We start from the raw sequence: 21,547 nt of genomic DNA on the forward strand, positions 1-21,547 counted from the left end.
GATCCCCACTCATTCTAAGAGCTGTAGTGCAGGGCTGGATTCACATGAGAACTCTGCTTGCAGTTGATGCTTTTTTGTTGCTTATGGTAAATCTGTGTGATAAGGAGATGGCTATCCATGAGAAATATGGGAGCAGATGCTACGAATGGAGTGAATAATTCATATAGCCCTTTTGTCATGTGTAGGGTGGTAGTGGAAGCAGCTGACTAGAAGGATGGCCCATGTGAGTTAGCCCATAGATCCAGTGTTTGTGTGTATTCCAACCCTTGTGGATTATCACACATTTGAAGTTTGGTCTTATTGTTGTTACCGTTATTTTCAGATTGAGCTGCTAGATTTCAAGGGAGAGGATTTATTTGAGAATGGAGGCATCATCCGCAGAATCAAACAGAAAGGTGAAGGATACTCCAATCCCAACGAAGGAGCTGCTGTACAAAGTGAGTGTTGGTTTGCATGCAGGACTGCAAGGATGTTCATGTCAGTTGTTTGGAGCATTTGAAATCTAGGGGTACTTTGCTATCTCTGTTCATTACCAGCTCTTATTCATAGAGACAGAAATATGTGAACCAACTGCCCTGGCAAACATCAGCTCCAAAACCTGTCCTTCCAACCTAATAGTAGTAGTAGTAGTAGTAGTAGTAGTAGTAATAATACTTAGCTTTGTTTAGAGGATTCAAGTGTAATGTTTACAACAACCCTGTAAAGAAAATCAGTATTATTATTCCACTATACTGCAGATGAGCTGAGGCTGAGAGAGAGTAGCTTGTCAAAGGAGGCCTAATGAATCAAACCAGAGATTTTCTGATTTCACTGCTCAGTTGCTTAGCCACTGTGCTGAACCACCTTTCAACCATTAGTTTTTACTCCTGATCTCATGTGCCCAGATTCATACAGCTACATTTCCCCATGTCACCCTATTTTCTAATATCTTCTTCTCAATTTTGCCTATTCCTTTTTTACCCTCTGTCAGGTACATTCTTGAAACCTGACCCTTCTCATCTTTCTCTGCTTTGTTATCAGCTTGAAGTAGCCACTCACTTCATGGGGTTCATCCCCTGATTCTTCAGAATTCCATGTTTCTTCTGTTCTTGTCACAGCTGAAATTCAGTACAGATCAGAATGTGCACCTGCTTGCTGATGACCACGTAATGTTTCTTTTAAGGCTCTGACCTATTTAACACAGACTCATCTAGAACTTTAAGCACTTTCAGTTACTTTCATCTGCCGGGGAACTGGCAGCTTCAGACAATTTGATTAACTCCATAGTTTTGAACACCCCATATTCTTGCAGGCTTTGATGAACATCTAATCTACCAAATATATGTTCCACATGAAGCTTCATTTTCTCTCAGTTTACAAAAGCAATGGGGGTGTTGTTGTTTGAGAACTGTTCTTGTTTGAAAAGCTGAGTATTAACACTCAATAGGCTTTGAAAAACAGTTGTGTTTTTGTTTTAGAATCTGTAACAAAGACCTTTCCTCTTCTGCTATCCAGTTCCTGCTTTCAGTTTAGAACACACTGATTCTTTTTTCTTGGTAAATCCAACTGAATAAGCACCAGGACTACAGGGTTCTGAGGGTGTAGCCCGGGGGTAGGGAACCTGTGGCCCATCAGATGTCGCTGAACTATGGCTCTTGTCATCCCTAATGACTGGCCATGCTAGCTGGGAGTAATGGAGTCCAGCCACATCTGAAGAGCCACAGGTTCCTCACCCATAGCTTAATGGAAAATATTATAAAGCGAGGGCAGTTAGCTGCTGAGGGAAGGATTTGCTGGTAGGTCACCTGAGTTCTGAGTCATAGTAATCCTTTTTCTGCCATAAGGACCCCTGTGGTAATGACTGCAAACCATCCTTAAATTCTACAGCTGTAAATTTTTGGCTGCAGGATTTCTAACTGATAAACAGAAGAAAGCTGGAAGGTGTAAAAACGGATAATCCAGGCTTTAGTGTCCTCATTTACAGTGTTCAGATCTTGAAGTTCAGTAGTAGAACACATGCTAGGCAAGCAGAAGGCCTCAGGTTCAGTCCCTGGTATCTGCAGGTAGGGCTAGGAAAGGCCCTTCCTGAAACCTTGGAGAGCGGCTATCAATCATTGTCAGCAGCACAGAACTATATAAACCAGCAATCTCACCTGGAATAAGACAGCTTGCTGTTCTGGGTGCATAATTGTAATGATAGTGCTTTGGGACACACCATACAGCATCCTTTATCAATCTCAAAACCATGCTTTGTATATGATTATGATTGCAATCTCACATAGGTTTTTCTTCTGAACTCATTATGTAAGGCATGTAGTGGCAGGCACATTTGTGATAGGTATCTAAAAGCAGGTAGCATATTGTCAGTTTTATGTTGCCTCTGAATCTTTTCTATCCTTTGGGAATAAGGCTACCTATTCTTCCTCCCTCCCCACTTGGCTAAATCCCGGATGATTGAGGTTTACAGGAAATAGCTGTTGAAGTCTGTGGTTTATTTCAAGTTTAAAAACATGTCCAAAGGGGTTGTTGCAGGAACAGTAGGGTAGTTTAGTGGAGTCTTCCAAGAAGCTTCTTTCTAGCAAGCTGGAAGTTCCCAAGGGCTCTCCCTCCCTTCCTCTTGGTTGGAACATTTGTGCCAGACCACAACTCCCACATGAGAAAAACAAACCAACGAAACTTCATTGGTAAGCTGCAGACACCTTTTTTTAAGGTTGCTATTTGTATACTAATGAAGTACGTTTTACAGTTTATTATGCAACAAGTAATTTATCTGCCTAAGTAATACTTGCTTGTTGACATGGAATAAGAAAAGTTTTTGTAGTATGATCCGACGTGTGTGTACTCAAGTCCCACTGAGTTAGATTAGACTTCCTTGCAATAAAGTATGCTTACAGCAAAAGGCCTTTCAATTAGGATTTCAACTCCCAATGAGAATTCTGAGTGGTCATGTTCAGAACTGAATTGTAAATTTATTAGCAATTTGTTCTTTTCCTGATTAGTTTATTAATTCAGAAGTGTTTTCAGTATCTTATAGATTTAGTTGTGTGGTTCACAAAAATAACATGACTCTTAAACTAAAGCAGAGATATTAATTTAATGATTAAGTTTATTCCCTTTGAACAGCTGCTTTGTGAGACTCATGGAAATAAAGCCATCTGCAGCAGTCTTCAGAATACATGAAGTGTAACCCAGGGGAAATTGGGCATGCTAAGAGACAGTGATACCAAGTGCCCACCTTCCTGTCCCCAGTTGGTCCCCATATTGTCAGTAAAGCAGAAGTAGAGATGGAATGTTTTGAAGAAACTAAATTTATGTTTCCTACCTCTGTTTCTTGTTCCAGTAGTTAAATGCCTCTGGATTGACAGCCGCATTTCAGACTCGTTGTCAGCTACTGTGAAGTGGAAATGTGCTGATAATTTGACTTGAATAGAGCAGGTTGGCAGAAAACCAGAAGAGTAGTTATGATTGCATTTAGAAGCCAAGCAGGTGGTAAAACCTCGGCAACTGTGCTTTAACTGATAGTGTTTCTGCTCAGTTTTAGTAAAACCCAATATTAACTTGGGAGCTGATACAAAGATTCCTGGCAATTATATTACTGCTATAATTAGAATGGGAGGAAATATGCATGGAGCAGAACTGAAGTATTTGATCTGGATTTTTGTAGACAGTGTTATTAGCTTGACTGATGGGGCATAATTCACATCTCTGCTTCCTAAAACACAGGCTGCAGTTGAATATTTGCATTCCAAGTTGTGTTACAGCCCCTCTGCTGTTTTAATCAGAGTACAAATTGCTGTCAGTGCACAGAGTTCATGTGCCAGCCACATTCAGAACACAGTGTTCTGTGCTCTTCAAAACAAAATTGCTCTAGGCACTGAGAGAACAATAAGTTAGCTCAGCAGCTGAAGTGATGTTCCCTGGTCTGGCTAGAGTTTCTGACTGTGTAATCCAAGTGTAATTCTATCCAAATGATCTGCTTTAGGCAGCACTTAAGTAACTTTGATAATCAAGTTGTGGAGTTTTTCTGATATCATGTTTATACAATTCATATGAAATCACTTCCTCTAATAGTGAATGGGGGTTGTCCAAAGTGCCTATCAACTTGGAAGCAAAAGAAAAGCACCCCAAAATAAGGAACATGTTTCTGTACAGTTAGGGGTTTCCCTGGGTATGCAAAAGTGTAAAGGTTTGCAAATCTAAACCCTTCAAAAAAGGCTTAGTGAGGACTTTCAAGGACTGAGGACATAGAGATAGCAAAGTTCACACTGAATGAATCCCAAATACAGGAACTCAGGTTTTTTGCTGCTACTTTTTGCGCAGTGTATGACTGAGAGCAACTGAGAGAAAGAATATTAGTACAGTGTGTCAGTTGGGGATAATTGGGGTGGAAGGAGTTGAGGAAAGGTTGAGAGCCATTGAGACATAGACCATGATCAGGCACATTGATCTCAGTGCAATAAATCATGATTTATTTGGGCGAAAACGAGCTTTGTGCCATGTGTTCCCTCCTTACTTTTTCTCTTGTGTACCCAGCTTTCACAAAGATTTCTTCCATTTCTTAAACTGAAATGATTTCCTGTGTCATCAGCTGGGTAATGGTAGTTTAACAAACTCTGGAACAAGCTTATTTGGCTGAAGACTGTTACTTTTGAACCCAGCCACAGATTTGACAATGATGGTTGAAAAACAAAGGGAAACCTAGGAGGAGTTGATTGCATGGGTCTTTTCCACCCAATCACATTACCCATCTAAACTGAGCATCAGTTTGAGGAGGCCAAAGACTCCCATGTTGCTGGTGTAATTGGAATCCTTCCAAACACTCCCCAGCGACTTCCCATAGAGCGCATACTTACACACTGCTGGGCAATATACTATATGTGAAAGAATCATAAAAGAAGTCCTTAATCTCCAGAAATGCTCTTTTATAATGTTTAGTATTTATAAATCAGTTTTGCATTTTATAATTATATAATATTATATATCAGTTGTATTATATTATATTATATTATATTATATTATATTATATTATATATTATATTATATTATATTATATTATATTATATTATATTATATTATATTATATTATACTATAATGTATCATATGTTTATTACGGTATATTATTTTGGCTCAGTGACAGAACACATGTTTTACATGTGAAAGGTTCAGTGTTGGCATCCCCAGGATAGGGACAGGTGCATGCAGAGTTTGTCTGAGGCAGCTTAGCCTTCTGAAGTCTTGGGCAAGTGTACCTAGTTGCCCCCTACAATCTGCATGCGCCTGAGTAGGGCTGCATTGAATTGCAGGGGGTTGGACTAGATGACCCTTTGGATCCCTTCCAACTCCACAATTGTATGATTCTATGGCTGGGAAAGACTCCTATCTGAAACCCCAGAGAGCTATTGCCAGTCACCGTAGGTAATTGCTTCAAGAGCTAGGTATCTTCCGTAGAAAGCAGGACAGAACTAAGAGATTGCTACATAGGGAGAAAGTGAGGGATATACTTCTGTGCATGTCACTAGGACTGAAGTGAAGTTGACCCTTCAGAAATACCTAATATGATTTGTCTTTGTTCATGTGAATGAAGCTTATGATGGATGGTTGCAATACTGTTGCATTATGCCCTGCTGAGTTCTGGCATCTAGTTATGTTTTTGTTTCTGCATGGTGTTCATGCTTGATGATCAGCAGACATCTAGAAATCTTGATGTTTGCTTTCTATGCAAATGGTGGTCAAGGGAGAGGGTTGTTCTGGTTTCTTTTTATTATTATTTACATGAGAAACTTATTTTTTGGTTGAACATACAGTGCTGGCTTAGAGGCGGGAAGGCCATAGGTTTAGAAGCATTAGGCAAAGAGGTGGAAGTGTGCCAGGATTGAAATTGTTTCTTCACAGCCTGTGTTCTTTGATTTGCTGCTCTCCAGTAGAAACCTGAGTACTGTAGATAGTACAGTTCCTGTAGCCCTGTGTGTGATGAATGACTAACCATCTACAACTTAATGAAATATTGCTCTAAATTCAGAGACTGGCCTGCTGTTCACAGGGCTGGTTTTCCAGCTATTATGAATGTTCTGGAAAGAGGCACTAACAGTGCTGATCTCTCAGCTGCCTGCCCTCCGACTTATTCAGTGCACCAAGTACAATGTGAGCATTCCATTCCAAGTACAGTTGAAAGGATGAACCTTGTTGTTCCTTGCTTTTTGGAGAAACTTCAGAAACGCATAGCTATGTGAACCCTGACCATCAGCTGATTCACAGGGCTTTCATAGGTCCATGCATGAGACTTTACAGATGCCACCAATAAGCTCATGGTAGTGCTTGCAAACCTTCTTTAACTCAGCCATGTCTTTACCTGCCATCTTATATGGCATCTAGGGATAGGTTATCTCTGTTTCTCATTTTTCCAATCTTACATTCAGTTCTCCAGGTTTCTGTAATTATATTTTGAGATCAGCAGTTTCCTCTTTTATGAAGAATAAAAGTTGGTATCTAGTGCAGCTTAGGTAATGATGTGAGTCTTCCATTCAAACTTTACCTATGTCACAAACTAACTAAATGGCTTTAGGAAAGCTGCTATCTCTATAACTGATATTATGAAAACTGGGCTGAGCTTCTGAAGCACTAACATATTTATGTGTAAACATAGGAGATCATACCCATATGTACGTAACTTATACCAATAACTATTGGACAAAAATTATGGAGGGAAGTGTTGTTCTGCAGCCCATATACAGGCAAAAGTGTCATTGACTTTTTAGAGAACTTTGACTTCAGTATGATTTTGAAAATGACTTATTTGAACAGAATTCCAGTGAAACAGCCCTGTGAGAAAAGGGAAACATGTTCAGGAAAATTCAGTTTCATTGATTTTCTCATTTTCTTTTTTGGTGGGGTTGCAGGAGCAGGAGGGAGAAGCAGGATGATGGTGAACCAATCATTCACCTTAAGAAACCAGGGTGCAAGGCCAGCAGTAACTGTTGAATAGCATTCCAGTGGGATCCCCCTCTGTTTCTGATTATATATTTTCAGAACATGAAGAGGGATGTGTGTGTTCATTTGCTGCAACAGACTAAGAGTCTTGTGACACCTTAAAGATGAAGATGAAGAGTCTTGTGGCATAAACTTTCATGAAGTACTATCCCAAACTGGCTGGTATATATATGCATTGTGGTTTGCTCCCCCCCCCCCATTTCATTCCCCTCTGCTGGTTTAGGAGAACACTTCATGCACCTGATGAAGTGGGCTCTGGGCTACGAACACCTATGCTGCAATAAATTTGTTCATCTTTAAGATGTGCCACAGAACTGTTTGTTGCATATCTTTCAAGTCAGTTCTTTTAATATCTGAGAGTGAATGTGTTATTTTACCTTGTTGTGTTCTAGCACTAAGTATCAAGTAGTTTTCCTTTAAAGAAAACTTTGTAGCTCTTATTGCATGTGGCTAGCAGATACAGCTATAACAATATTTGCACACTTTGCAATAATCAATCTTAGATTTACAAGTCAGCATGTCAAAACTCAATATCTGGATCCAGCAGAGCTGCTTAGAAACCAGGAAGCAGACTAACCATTATGTGTTACTTTGTCCTTGTTCCAGAAAGGCACAGTTAGTCCTTATGGGAACATAGTGTTTTTTACAGCACTTGTTCTTTCTTTCTTTCTTTCTTTCTTTCTTTCTTTCTTTCTTTCTTTCTTTCTTTCTTTCTTTCTTTCTTTCTTTCTTTCTTTCTTTCTTTCTTTCTTTCTTTCTGGGAGGCACTTATATATGCAAACAGATGTTCAGTCAGAATGTCCACATAGCTTTGTTAATCCAGGTAATATTTCTATTGTGCAGGTGTATTACTGTAATTTTACTATTTGACTTCGCACCACAATCTGGCCCAGTCACAAACAGGAAGTATAAAGATTTACAAATGGATTGCTGCACAGGGTCACAGAGGAAATTTTCCCTGCCAGCACTGGTGGAGGAAGAGGAGTGTAGGGGGAGCGCACTGCTCCCGACAGCGCGATCCTGGTAGGGTGCCATTGCAGCCCCCCCCCCCGCGCGCGCTGGGTGCCATGCCTCTGCAGGTGGCGTGGCATGCCCCTGCGGGCAGTGGTCCCCGCCCCCGGGACACGTGCCAGCCCTGCCCCCGCCTGCTCTCCACACCGTGGTACCAGAGCATGAAGCTCCACCACTGCCTGCCAGTGCCACGCAGGTGCCCTTGTATAGCATTTTTATGCTGGAGCAGAGTGCCAGTAGCTTTTGCAACACTGTGTCCCAGTTTAAATACAAAAACACCAGTAGCAAGCTCACTTCTACATCAGGAGCCTACTGCCCAGTGCTAGGAGCTGTGATGTCTATGCAATGGCTCTGAAAACTGGGCCACAACATGACTAAACTAATTTATTTGTAGAAAAACTTTTACTAGACTCTGAAAACTTCAAAGACTATAGAAATCATCTGAAGTACTCAACTCTGTTGGCCAGAGGTCTCATTTTAGAAATGCATTTATATATTGATGTTTAATACATCACAGCAGTTTACAACAATATAAAGACATAAAACCAAACAATAAAATCAATGGAACAGAATAGAAAAATATTCAGCAGGCATTTAAAAGATGGCACAGAAGTCTCCTGGTGAATTTCTATTGTAGAGAGTCATGGGCAATGTGGCTCTGGGGTTTATTTTGGGGCCCAAATGCTGACAAAAATGTGTTTTAGCCATGAAATGCTTTAATGCCTGTCAAAATATTTGCAGTCAAACAGTGCTTCACAGTGCATTGTTGTTTTCTTCCTCATACAGTCCATCTGAAAGGATTCTGTGATGGCAGGATGTTTGATTGCAGAGATGTAGCATTCACGGTTGGAGAAGGAGAAGACCATGACATTCCCATTGGAATTGACAAAGCTCTGGAGAAGATGCAAAGGGGAGAAAATTGTATCCTACATATTGGAGCACAGTAAGAAACTTGAGATTTCTCCCGTCTCTCTCAATATTTTCAATAGTTGGTGTGATAAAGCAAAGATGTGGAGCCACCCTCTGAATACAGGTGTTGCTGCAGCTTATCGAGCTGGTGCTTGAGCAGGGCAGCTGTGAGGTTGATGCTGTGTGGATGTACTGACAGAGCCAATATTGTGCTCCTGTCAATGTTTTTACACAGCCACAACATCACCACCACCACACAGCTCTGTCCTGGTCCCATTCAGGTCAGCTGTAGCAGTGCTGGTTTTGGGAGGACAACTCCACAGCTCTGCCTCACCATACTGACCACTACTGTCTGTCTCTTACACATGCACACGCTACACAGCTTCTACAGCATTCAGCTCTAATGTAAGCAAAGATGCATTTAGACATTATTTTGCCACAGGTTCTGTGGCTGTGGCTCCAGTGTGCCAGAGTGTTTTGATTGCTGGATTTTGAACACACACAGTTACCCACAATGCAGAGCAGTCCTGTAGTTTTTAAAAAATAAAATACTGCTGTTTGATCAGCTTTCCTTCAAAGTAAGGTTACCAGATTTTTTCAATGAATCCGGGGACACTTTTCAACTTTAATGGATTTTGTATGGGGACTGATTTATAAATCCGGGGACTGTCCCCGGGAAAGTCTGGTAACCTTATCTCAAAGCAGCTTCAATCTGAAAGGAAAACTTTACAGTTACCGTAAGCTCTGGTGTGTACGTTTGAATCAGCTATTGCACATGTGTAGACAATAGCTTTGTGAATTGGAGTTGGGGATATAGGCAAGAAACCAAACAGGTAAAGCGCAATGGGTGGCGACATCACTGTCCCCTCTCAGGTATATACAGCAACATACAAATGCAAATTGAAATGCAAGGGAGGAAATTACCTTGCTGTGCTTTAAGCTACTAACACATGCATATTCTGTGTTAACCTTTGTCGCAAATGAGGCGATTAAAATATGTTAAAGCAAACCAATTGTGCATGTAAAGTGTTTTTGTTAAATGATTTTCTATCGTAATACAGCTCTTGCAATTAATAGTGCCAGAACTACATTCTATTGCTAGCTAATAGTAGGAATCTTACATATGTCCTCTGAGGTATTATCTCTCTTAAAAAAATAAAGTAACATAATTCATATCTGGCAGATTTTAAGGGTCGGAGTAGAAAGAATTTAGGCAATAATTCCAAATATTATTATCTATTTACCCTTCTAAAGTTTAGTGTGATTATTGAAGATCCTAAGACATTTGTGAAAAATCTCATTACTGAAAAATAAATGCATGTTCCATTGAAGAAGGTATTAAAATTGAGTAGGAACCAAGGTATATAATAGTATCTAATCTGAATACAAAGGAAGTAATGATAAGCCTAGTATAGTGTGTACAAGCTGTCTGTGTTGCCACAGATGAGTTACTTGGCCACTGGTTTCCTAGGCAACATCTGTTTTGTTTCCAGGGGCCGATGTGTAGCTACCCACTGTTATCTCCACGTGAGTGCAAATATTCAGAATGCTGAATTAAGTGCCTCATCCTATGCTGTTTTTGTTTAGTATTTTGTTTCCATGCTTTGTTTTAGATATGGATTTGGTGAAGCAGGGAAGCTTAAATTTGGCATAGGGCCAAATGCTGAACTTGTGTATGAAGTTACACTGAAAAGCTTTGAAAAGGTGAGAATGGGATTTATTATTTTTTTTTTGCAATTGTAAACAGCTATAATACACACACGCACACACACTGCTGACATTTACCTACAATATCTCTTCTGCAATGAAAACATTTAGGATGTCCTGTTCTCTCTCCCCCTCCCTGCCCCTGCATGTTTGTGACAAAGCTTGGTAAGGCAGATACGTCAACTAAGGTCACAGTGTTCTTGTGAGTGTGTTTGTTTTATTGTTTTGGGTGGGGTCCAATACTTGTTCTGGGCTTGTTCCTTTTGTACTTCTTTTTTCCCCCTGGGCTGCAGACAAAAAAAATCATGTCCTGCCAAACAGCACTAAGAGGAGGGCAGGGCAGAATTGCCAAACAGACTGTGCCCTCTTTGGGGTGCTGGAGAATGTACCCATCTCTGTACAGTATAGTAAAGGAACACGATGTACATAAGGTGGAGCTGTGCTTTTATAGTCTATACTGGGGAATGTTTGCAGGAGGAAGGCGTTGTTTTCTTCTCCACGCTTTCTACTCTTGAAAGATTTGTAGAGGTTTCTCACACTTTCATGACTTTTTCATCCTATCACACTTCCCAAGACAGTGTGATTTTTAGCAGAGCTATAATCATTTGTAAAGTGGGTCCCCAAGTTTAGGGCAGCATCCGCAGAATGCTATCTTCATTGAAGTGTCAGCCAGTACCTTTAATTTGGATTTTTCCTTAATGGGAAAAATCTGATAAATATATTATTATGCATCTGCAGTCATTGCTGGTGTGGAACCTGTTAAGTGCTTTTTGGGTGGGGGAATAATTTGGCACATGTGTGGTGATATTTCAGTGGGTAGCTTCCATTGCCACACTTCTGCTACCAGTTGCTCCCCACATGGAGGAGATTTGCACAAGCCTTGTAATAATCAAAACAAATGTGTAGTGCTGCTTAATGCTCTGAATGGAGGTGGGGAAATGTGTGTGCCAATCTTTCTTTGAATTAAGACGGTACCTCTCTCTTTGCCTTCTCCAACTAACATTCAATTTAAATGTAAAGCACCTGAGGATCTGTTCATGTTGCTGAGATGGAGAGGGGAATCAAGTCAGTCCTGAGTGTCATCTCACTATTTTTCCAATCCCCTCCAAGAGTCTCTTACAGCTGTAGGTAGAAGCCCCGCTGCACATAGCTATTGAAGATGATGGGTGGTGGGGAGGGGAAGGGAGGGGAGAAACAGCAGGAAGAGGCAAGCAGGAAGCCCCCCTCGCCACTTCTTACTTCACCCACCATCACACTCTGATCCTGCACAAGACACTCTTCATTGAACACTCATCCTGGTTTGTAGGGAGGTTAGATGACATTGACTATTTATTGAGTATTCATTCTGATTTGTTTGTGAGGAGGATAGATGATGTCACATCAAACAAGAGTAATCACACACTTTCCAGTGCATGTTCCTGTCGCTTTTGGAGGGTTTGTTGTACAAGAGCTCCAAAACAAACTTATTTTTCTGGAATGTGATTGAATCCCACCTGAAAATAACAAGTCTGGAAGCATCATTACAGAGGTTTGGGAAAATGGCAAGAAGAGGTTCAGGAGACTCACCTTTGAGGTGAAGTTGCTCATTAGTTGGAGAAGAGTGGGAAAGAGGAATTACCTTAATTTATAGAAAACTTGGCACATGCCCTCCACACATTCAGAGCACTAAACATGCCTGGTTTGTTTCTATTATTACAGATATTGTGCAATTTTGCTAAATCAGAATTGTGCAAAACTAAAACTTTTTTTTAAAGAGTAAAACAATTGCTGTTTAATCCTGTGAACTTGCTGGGGAAAAGAAAGAGATTGAGAGGAGGGACAAAAAAACTCACCCAGGATATTTTCTACCGATCTCTGCCCAGTGGTCTGCATGACAAGCAGCAAAATAGCAATGAATATAGTGAGTGAAGCCCTCACATGCCAAATGTGTGTGAAGAATAAATGGATTGGAACAACCCATTTGCAAGACATAGCCTTAATTTCAGTGCCTTAAATATTTAGTTACTCTGAAACTTGCTCTTAATTTCTAAAGCCAGATGTAGCTTACCTAGTATCCTCTATAGCTTGATGGTAGAGCATGTGCTTTCTGTGCAGAAGACCCCAGATTCAATCCCCAACTGGGAGAGATGCCTGTTGGAATCTGGAGAGCCACTGCCTGTCAGTGTTGGTAATACTGAGTTAAATGGACACAATGACCTGACCCAGCATAAGGCAGCTTCCTGGGTTACCCTTTGTATGTAATATCCTCTATTCTTTCCTACCCACTGATCCCAATGCTAACACTACTGCATTACTTGAAATAATATGTTCAAATAATGTCAAAGTTGGAAATAGTGAGATTCTGTGAGGTTTACCGTGTCTCAGGGTCTGAAGACAATTTCTAAGAAAGAAGCAGGGTTTGTCCTTATATTGTCCTTATAATTACCTAATTATTGCTATACATGTTTGCTTTCAGGCCAAAGAATCCTGGGAGATGGACACCAAAGAGAAATTAGAGCAGGCTGGCATCGTCAAAGAGAAAGGGACTGTGTACTTCAAGGTCTGTGTCAACATGTCTAGAAATAGTACCATCAATAATTGGAATTTCTTCTGATAAATGCCCTGTAGTTTAATTGCCAGTGATGACATTTTCAGAAGCACTGTGGTTCTCAATCAACCCTAATGATGCCTCTTTTCCACCTCAGCTTCTCATTCCAAAGGTGGAGTTGCCTGTAAGCTGGACTGACGCTAGGAGTAGAGATGGCATGAGATATATTGGCGGTGGTTTGGAGGGTTTCTGAAAAATTCTTTCTAGGCACATGGTAGTCTTGGCAGAATGTGACATCACCAAGACTATATGACACTACTGCTTGCCAATACTCTCCTGACTTCCACACTTTCAGTTCCCATTGATGTTGCACCTAGCCCTTCTGTATTGCTTCCTTCTCATTCTGTTGCTTTCAAATTATAACAAATTTCATAGTCAAATATATTTCACATTCATAATCTGATCTTCTTTCCCCTATGCTAGGAAGGCAAGTACCTACAGGCAATGATTCAATATGGGAAGATTGTATCCTGGTTAGAAATGGAATATGGCTTATCAGAAAGGGAATCTAAAGCTTCAGAATCGTTGTTGTTGGCAGCCTTCCTCAACCTCGCCATGTGCAACTTGAAGTTGCGGGAGTATATGAAAGCTATTGAGTATTGCAATAAGGTAAAGAGACATTTGGCCATGTGGGGTTTGGGAGGCCATTGATGGTGGGTGGTGGTGGTCATATCCTGCCCTTTATCAGATGCCAAAATACCTTTTTAAAAACTTAAAAAAGCAACAAACTGCTATCTGATAGATTTAGAAATAGAGCTTACTTTATAAATACTCCTGTGCTGATGGATTGTTGTGGCCATTGCCTGCAGAATACAACAGTTCTGTGGCATCTTGGAAGCAAAGTGCAAATATATGCAAAGAGTTACGTTTAACAAATCCATTAGATGTTTAGTCCCTGTACTGTACCGTTTACACTGAGAGGAATGATTCCTCATTATGGCTATTATTCTATACCCACTTACCTGAGAGCAAGCCACATTGAACTCGGTGACATTTATTTGTTTGTTTATTGACATTTGTAAAAAAAAAAGAGTGAAAGAAAGCACAAAGCAAAGGCAAATAAAAATGTAAAAAAAGACAGGACATGTATAGGATTTCACTGTGAATATTCTGACTTCTCTACGATTTGTTCATGACCATTACAGGAGTAGGGCTGTACTTTCTAGAATGTCCCTTTTGACTACAGAGAACATGAGTAGTAAACTGATTTGGGAAGAACTGCATATGATCCTTAATGTATGATTCTTTAACTGAACACAATGCAGGCAACAACCATTTTGCGCATGTTCAAAGCATGCACGACCATGCACACATGCATCTCTGCAAACCCGGATGTGGAAGGGAAAGCGGGTGGGGTGAACTTATATGCACCCCGACGTAGCATGCAATGACCCAGAACACAACCCCTGCACAAATTGGGGGTTGCTATTGCAGGAACTTTCTTAGGCAACACCCTCAGGTGTACATGTAATACATGAACTATGACAGCATCTCGAGGCAAATTTTCAGGGGTGCCATGAAACAGGGGCCTTTTCCGTTTTAATGTCAGTCACATAATAGCGACAATTTCCATAAGTTTATTCTTTAATACTGTCGTGTTGTTACAGCAGGGTTTATCTGCATTGCATACTGTTTTCCATCAGTTAAGCATGCATAGGTATTATTTTAGAATGGACCACATTCTGGGTTTGGCTAGAAGTCTGCAGAATGGAACTGCTATTATGTGTTTTAGGTCTCTGAATGCAGTACACAGCTAGAATGAAGTGTTAAAAAATGAGCCAGAACATTTAAATTAGTAAAATAATTATGCAAACGTAAGGCATGTGCTTACGGGTACAACTATAAATATCTGGGGTTTGTGAGTCATCATCTAAACATTGCCTGTAAGCTCTCTTTTGGGCCTCTGTTTGGAAGCTTTAAGCATAATATCCGTTTGCATTTAGTCACTGTATCATATTACTCTTTTTTGAATGTTCTATTTGTAGTTGAAGATGACTTGTCATCTACAACATACACATTTCCAACTAGTTTTGGAGACAAATCCATTTTGTAGATCAGTGGAGAGATTTCCACCATTTTAGTGCCAGGAAGTTTGAGAAAATTACCTTGTTGGGTTTAAAATTCTATGCTTGATTCAGTAATATTGAAGCTCTTATTTTTACATCTGTAACTGAGGCACCATTGAAACATCTGATAAAAACATCTGGCATCTGGATTTGGATTTTTGATTAAGAAGTTCAAATGCCAAAAATTCAGGGTATGCAGCAGATATATAGTACGTGAGGTTTAATTGTTACTTCACTATTTTTTTTTTAAAAAACAGCTTTTGTTACTAAGGTCAATAAATAAGCTGTATGTCTAGAAACTCGGCTTTGTCATTTTGATATGTCTAGTGTGGCTCCCAAGATTATTATGTACAAGCACTTCAGCATGCGTTGACCATTTCCCCTGCCCCTTCTGCAGCTCTGCCCTCCCCTCCCACATGGTATGCCATTCTGCTGCAGGTTTTCTTAGGGATGAAGTGCTGTATGTGGTGGTGGAGTAATTCCCTCTCCCCCACATTCACATGTGCGCATAGAAATGCATTCTGTGCGTGCACAGTAATCTTTGGATGACACCAGTTGGTCAGATAAGAGACATTAAAATAAAAGGATATACCTTCTACTGCTTGCATTTTAAGGGTTGAAGTCATTTTTCTAGAATATTACCTATTCCTGTGTCAGTGACTCATGTCCTTGCTCTTGAGCACTTAACAGCCCTCCTTTTCATTGGACTTGGCAGAATCAGGCTTTTCTAGAAAACCATATGACTGGGGGAAAAATGTTCCTCTTTTATTTTCCATAAATGGAAGTTGAGAATCTAGGTTATCCTGCCTCTATAAGGCAGTCCTGGTCACAGCTGTATGATTCTATATGCGGTTGTTGTTGTTTTTCTAATGTTGTCAACCTTAATTAAAAATAAAAGCTGTAATAACACCTCAGCACAGGACTTTATGTCCAGCATACATACTCAGGTTTTTTTTTAAAAAAAAATATAATAATAATAATTATTTATTGTAGTTGTGTTTTCTACAGATCACTTTCATTTGTTCTGAGACGTTAGCGTTGTGTGCACTGTTGGGTTGGAAAGAAAGGAGGAGGGGGCATGGGGTGGGCAATGCTTCTATTCTTCTACTTAGTGTATGTGTGGGATTTTGTGTCAGTGTCACTTGTGTGGGTTCTCTTTCTATTCGCTTGTTGTATTTCCTTGGTGGTGAAAGAGGTTGGGGTGGCCTAGAGTGTGTGGTTGGTTGTCTTGGGTTGGCTGTAGTAAGGTTTGTTTATGTGTGTGAGGGGGTGGGTTTTTTGGGTCAGGTTAGCCATGTTGAGCAGACATTTTCTTTCTGTCCCATATCCTCTACTTGAGTCCCGTTTTCCTCCTTCTTGTTGTCTCTGTCTGTGGAATCATTTTAGCTATGTTAAATGTGTGGATGTATGTTTGCAGGCATTAGCACTGGACCAGCTCAACGAAAAGGGCTTGTACAGAAGAGGAGAAGCACGACTACTCATGAATGAATTTGAATTGGCAAAGTGTGACTTTGAGAGAGTGCTAGAAGTGAATCCACAAAACAAGGCAGCCAGGTCACAAATCACTGTGTGTCAGAAGAAGACAAAGGAGCACAATGAACGTGACCGAAAAATATATGCCAACATGTTCAAGAAATTCGCAGAGAGAGATGCAAAGGTTTGCACCATGCCAATATGGCCTCCTTCCAACCTCTGTCCAACTTTAACGGTGCCAAAATACTGAGGGGGTGTGGTATATAATTATACAGAAATATTAACAATGCATTGGGTGGCATTCCACAAAGCTTTACTTGACGTAGACCCAGTGAAATTAATGGACCTGACTTAGTCATGTTCATTAATTTCAGTGTGTCTACTCTGAATAAAACTTAGTGGAATACCACCCAGTATAGTTTCCACAGATGGTGGTGGTGGTGGGTTCTTAGAATTCTCTTCTTGGGGGGAAATTAAGGTGGCTTGGCAGCACATGGAGGAGGTGGCTCAGAGTCTCAGGGACATCTTCCAGCATCCCACCACAGAGGGGTTTCCCCCCCTTTGTTTACGGAGGGGTATTCAGTCCTATGATGAATGCTCATTTGGGGCACAAAAAATGGCACAATTGAGGAGACGCTTAAGTCGGATTGTAGACACTCAGCCGTGAGCCCATAGTTGAATAATTTTCAGATTACCAATTCAGGTAGGTAGCCGTGTTAGTCTGACGCAGTCAAAATAAATAAGAAAATTTAAAAAATTGTCCAGTAGCACCTTAGAGGCCAACTAAGTTTATCTCTAAGGTGCTACTGGACAATTTTTTTATTTATTTCAGATTACTGTTCAGTGGCACCTTAACTATATAGCTCATCCAGGCTAATAGGCTTTGAAATTCTCTTATTTCCTTATAGAGGTGCATGTGTGAAGCTTCTGAATCACAATCAACATCTATATGCATACAATATTGTAAGCTCCAGATGCATTTTCATTTTGTGACAAACAATTTTTATAATCTGAAAGTTTTCCAGAAACCCTTACAACTGCTAGCAAAGACTAATAATGAATGCATTCATCGTATTCCTTTTCTTATCTCTAGCAGTAGAGGTACCGTAATTCTTTCTGTTCACCTCTGTGTATCAGAGATGGCTTCAGATAAAATCTAGAATGTTTTGTAAGCATTGAGGATTCACCTGCTTCTACCATTTCACAGTTCCTTGTACACTCAGAGTGGGGTTTAGGTAACAGGCAGTTTACAGAGGCATATCTTCCCGTTCCTTTCTACATTCATGTTGCAATTTCAGAGGTTGTTAGAGTTGTAGGTACCTGAAACATTCATTTCCCATGCTGAGTTTCATGTGCCCAACTTCATTTACAGCAATTAATGGAATGGTATTTCTAAAATACTGCTAGGAAGCAATTCCCTTTGCATTATTTTTTTGGAGTTTAAAAGTTCTGAGAATCTTTGAATTTATCCTTTAAGAACTTCTGCATTTACTTCCTCACGAATCTCCACATTGTGTGTTTGCTGTTGGTTACAGGAGGAGGCCAGTAAACCCCCAGGAGAGGGAGAAGAAAAGTCTTGCTCTGAAATTGGGCTTAAGGAGACAGTGACGGAAGGCGAAGAAGCAGAGGGCCATGTATGATTGTGCAGCAGAAAGACAATCCTTCTGAATTCTGCCTGCATTCAAACAGGTTTCTGAAGAACTCAGAATTCAACAGTGTTTATTGTAAAGGTTGTTACAGTAGGCGTTATTGTGGAAGCAAAAAGCCTATTCAGCAGCTTCACAAGAAACTATAAAATCACAGCCACTGCTGTGAGCATTCTCGGCAGTGGAACATGAGCAGAGCGACAGTATGGGACCACTCCAAGTGGAACAAATGGTTTTAACACACACACACACACACACACACACACACACACACACGAGTCTTGGTTATAGAAGATTTTTACTGAGGTGGCTCAAAGAGAACTCAATCAGTTTGCATCAGTTCTAAAGGCAGTGACCAGGGTTCTATAAAATGAGTTAGCATTTAGGAGCTGTCAGCTGTATAATTTTGGCATTGCATTTGGTGTACTGTAGTAGCACCACATGGGTGTATGTTGTCTGTCTTAAACAAAAACAAAACAAAAGATGCAGCTGCTACCAACGCAAGGCATCCCTCTGGCCCTACTAGAACCATGTGGAAAGCAGTTTATGGCTTTGAAAGCCAGACTCCTGGGATCTTTTTCAGTCTGTCTTATATTTCCAATGGGTTTCTGTAGCACAAACTGGTTTCTCAGGGAGCTGAGCAGTCCAAATCACACTATTATTTTTAAATGATTGTTTGCTGGAAAGGTCCCTGACCCATGGATGACTGAGCATGCCACCTTCAAGGCAAGAGTATCTTTTCTATCCCCACCCAATAAACTTCTGCAGGTAGAATGAAAGGTGCACCTGGACTGAGTCAGGAACCCCCTTCTCCCCACAACACCAGTTGCGTGAGGGCACATCTATAGTCAAGTACTGTAGCCTGATTCCTTTTATGGATTTGTCTTACAGATTTGCGGGAAAGGTATGCAGTGATAGACTTGGATTATGTGTTCAGTCCTTTTCTGGGGCTTTATAGATACCTTTCCTGAGATTATAATACAGCGAGTAATGAAAATATTAAGAAAATTACATTTCCTTTCAGGAAATTATTGCCATTAGTCCTATTAGCAATCCAGTTTTGTTTTCCCATCACATTATAAGCATCTTAAGAAACAAAAATAATATTTTGGTTTTAAAATTCTGTGCTTGTTCTTGGGATTTCGATCTCAAATTCTTACTTGGATTTCTCCCCAGAAGCTGTGCCACTGTCTTGTTTTTGTTTGCTTTATAAAGTGAAGAGGGTCCATTCTGCATCCAACCAATGGTTTTTTCGAAATGATTTTAGCTTAAAGCAGTGCAGCAAATGTTCACTGCAGATGAAGTATCATATCAATCTTCATTGTTTCTCAAAATACATAACAGCACTGAAACACAACTCCTAGAGAAAGATAATTGTACTCAAGTCCCACTGAAATTATGATGATTTTAAGTGCAAAAAAATGTTTCTGAGTTTGGGTCAGCAAGTTTACTGATCTGTAACGGAATGCAAACAAATCCACAGCATATACTGCTATCGCACCATTACAGACTAGGGCATTTTGCTTTCCTATATACCAGAATGACAACACTGCTATGTTTTTAAACAAACTTTTTTTAAAAAAATGCTCTAATTTTAAAAAAGGGAATTAACAAATGTTTAACATCTTTTCCTGTTAGTATCTGTTTTAAAAATGCATTTTCTTTTTTCCTATCTCTTCCTGGTCCTGCTGGAAGCATAGTTTTCTCCATCTCTCCTTTCTGCTTCACTGTTTGGTTGTTTAAACGAGCTAAAACTTATTGGTAACTTATTCAAATAAAACCAGCTATTATGGTGCCATTTCTCCTGGTGACATGAGGATGTCCCTAAAGAGTCATTGAACAGGGAAAAAAGGCAGGTGTTCTCTTCTGATGGAGTTCAGCACTTGAAATTTGTGTGGTAGTTTCCTGCTGGTTATTCTGTCAACTTTAAAGGAAACTAAAACCCAGTCAACAGCCAATCCTTACCTGTAAATTGTTGTACATCTCTCTACGTAGTGAAAGTGGCTGAGCACTTTTCCATACCCAGATTTTGTTGTAGATTCATTTAGGTAGCCGTGTTGGTCTGATGCAGGAGAAATATATAAAAATAATAAAAATAAAAATAATTTAAAAATTGTCCAGTAGCACCTTAGAGACCAAATAAGTTTGTTCTTGGTATGAGTTTAAGTGTGCACGCACACTTCTTCAGATACACTGAAACAGAAGTCACCAGACTTCACTATATATAAAGGTCTGGTGACTTCTGTTTCAGTGTATCTGAAGAAGTGTGCATGCACATGAAATATCATACCAAGAACAAACTTAGTTGGTCTCTAAGGTGCTACTGGACAATTCTTTTATTATTTTTATTATTACTATTTTACAAATTTTGTTGGTTTAGGATAGTGTGAGATGAAGGGATAAAATCGTACTAAACATTCACAGAATAGCAATTTGGCCGCATGACATAATGCTTATACAACAGTTTGCTGTATACCAAGTGTTTTGCATTTCTATACCAAATCTTAGGCTTAAACTCTGCTTACATGAACCAAATTGGCATAACAGGGAGCAAGTTCTGCAAGACTGCACGTCATCATTTTCATTTTTGTTTTCTCTGATATTTACGTAAGCCACGTGGCTTATTGTGAAAGTCTTAAACTCGCCCATAAACAACTAGAAAGAAAATAAAATCTGCCCTGGGGGTGGGCTCTCAGTATGGGGTTTTTCCCCCAGATGATGTTGGTGATTTGCAGTGCTAGGAAGAGAGACCAAATTGGTAGCCTTGACCTTTTGCTCCTGACTAAATCTATCTGCCTCCAGTGATAAAACTGACTCAGTCCTCCATATGTTCTTGCTACAAATGCAAGAAAGGGCAAACAACGCAGCACAGTTTTTTGTTTGTTTGTTTTTAAAAAGTGAAATGGTACCAGGCACACATTTTATGTAGTTATAATTTCAGTTTTGCTATGACCATACAGGAAAGATGTCCATAAAGGCCCCTCCCTAGTAGGCAGCAGCAGTAGAAGCTACTATGTTATGTCCTCCAAAGATAGAATTTCAGAATAAGGAGAATGATGGGCATGTAGTATTCAAAATATGTTCCAAGTTTTGTAGGCTTCCATACTGTATTTTAAGTTCACTTTTGCACTCTCCTATAACCTATGTCTGGGACAAGGTAGTCACTAAGCACAATCCTAAC

The 21,547-nt window shown here is 40.0% G+C and overlaps 1 protein-coding gene across 5 annotated transcripts in view; it reads left to right on the forward strand.

Annotated features, from left to right (window-relative positions):
• FKBP5 (FKBP prolyl isomerase 5) overlaps positions 1 to 21,251 on the forward strand; it is a 46,327-nt gene extending 25,076 nt beyond the window's left edge. For all 5 annotated transcript variants that reach the window (XM_081915952.1, XM_081915955.1, XM_081915953.1 and 2 more), the window contains 7 exons: positions 323 to 437; positions 8,765 to 8,921; positions 10,501 to 10,591; positions 13,050 to 13,133; positions 13,605 to 13,790; positions 16,665 to 16,904; positions 18,256 to 21,251. In XM_081915952.1, the coding sequence (XP_081772078.1) occupies positions 323 to 437; positions 8,765 to 8,921; positions 10,501 to 10,591; positions 13,050 to 13,133; positions 13,605 to 13,790; positions 16,665 to 16,904; positions 18,256 to 18,360 (978 nt within the window). In that variant the 3' untranslated portion in view covers positions 18,361 to 21,251. The remainder of the gene's footprint in view (positions 1 to 322; positions 438 to 8,764; positions 8,922 to 10,500; positions 10,592 to 13,049; positions 13,134 to 13,604; positions 13,791 to 16,664; positions 16,905 to 18,255) is intronic.
• The last annotated feature ends 296 nt before the right edge of the window (positions 21,252 to 21,547 follow it).

The sequence above is a fragment of the Podarcis melisellensis genome (genome assembly GCF_964234715.1).
Source record: "Podarcis melisellensis genome assembly, chromosome: 6".
Classification (NCBI taxonomy): Eukaryota; Metazoa; Chordata; class Lepidosauria; order Squamata; family Lacertidae; genus Podarcis; species Podarcis melisellensis.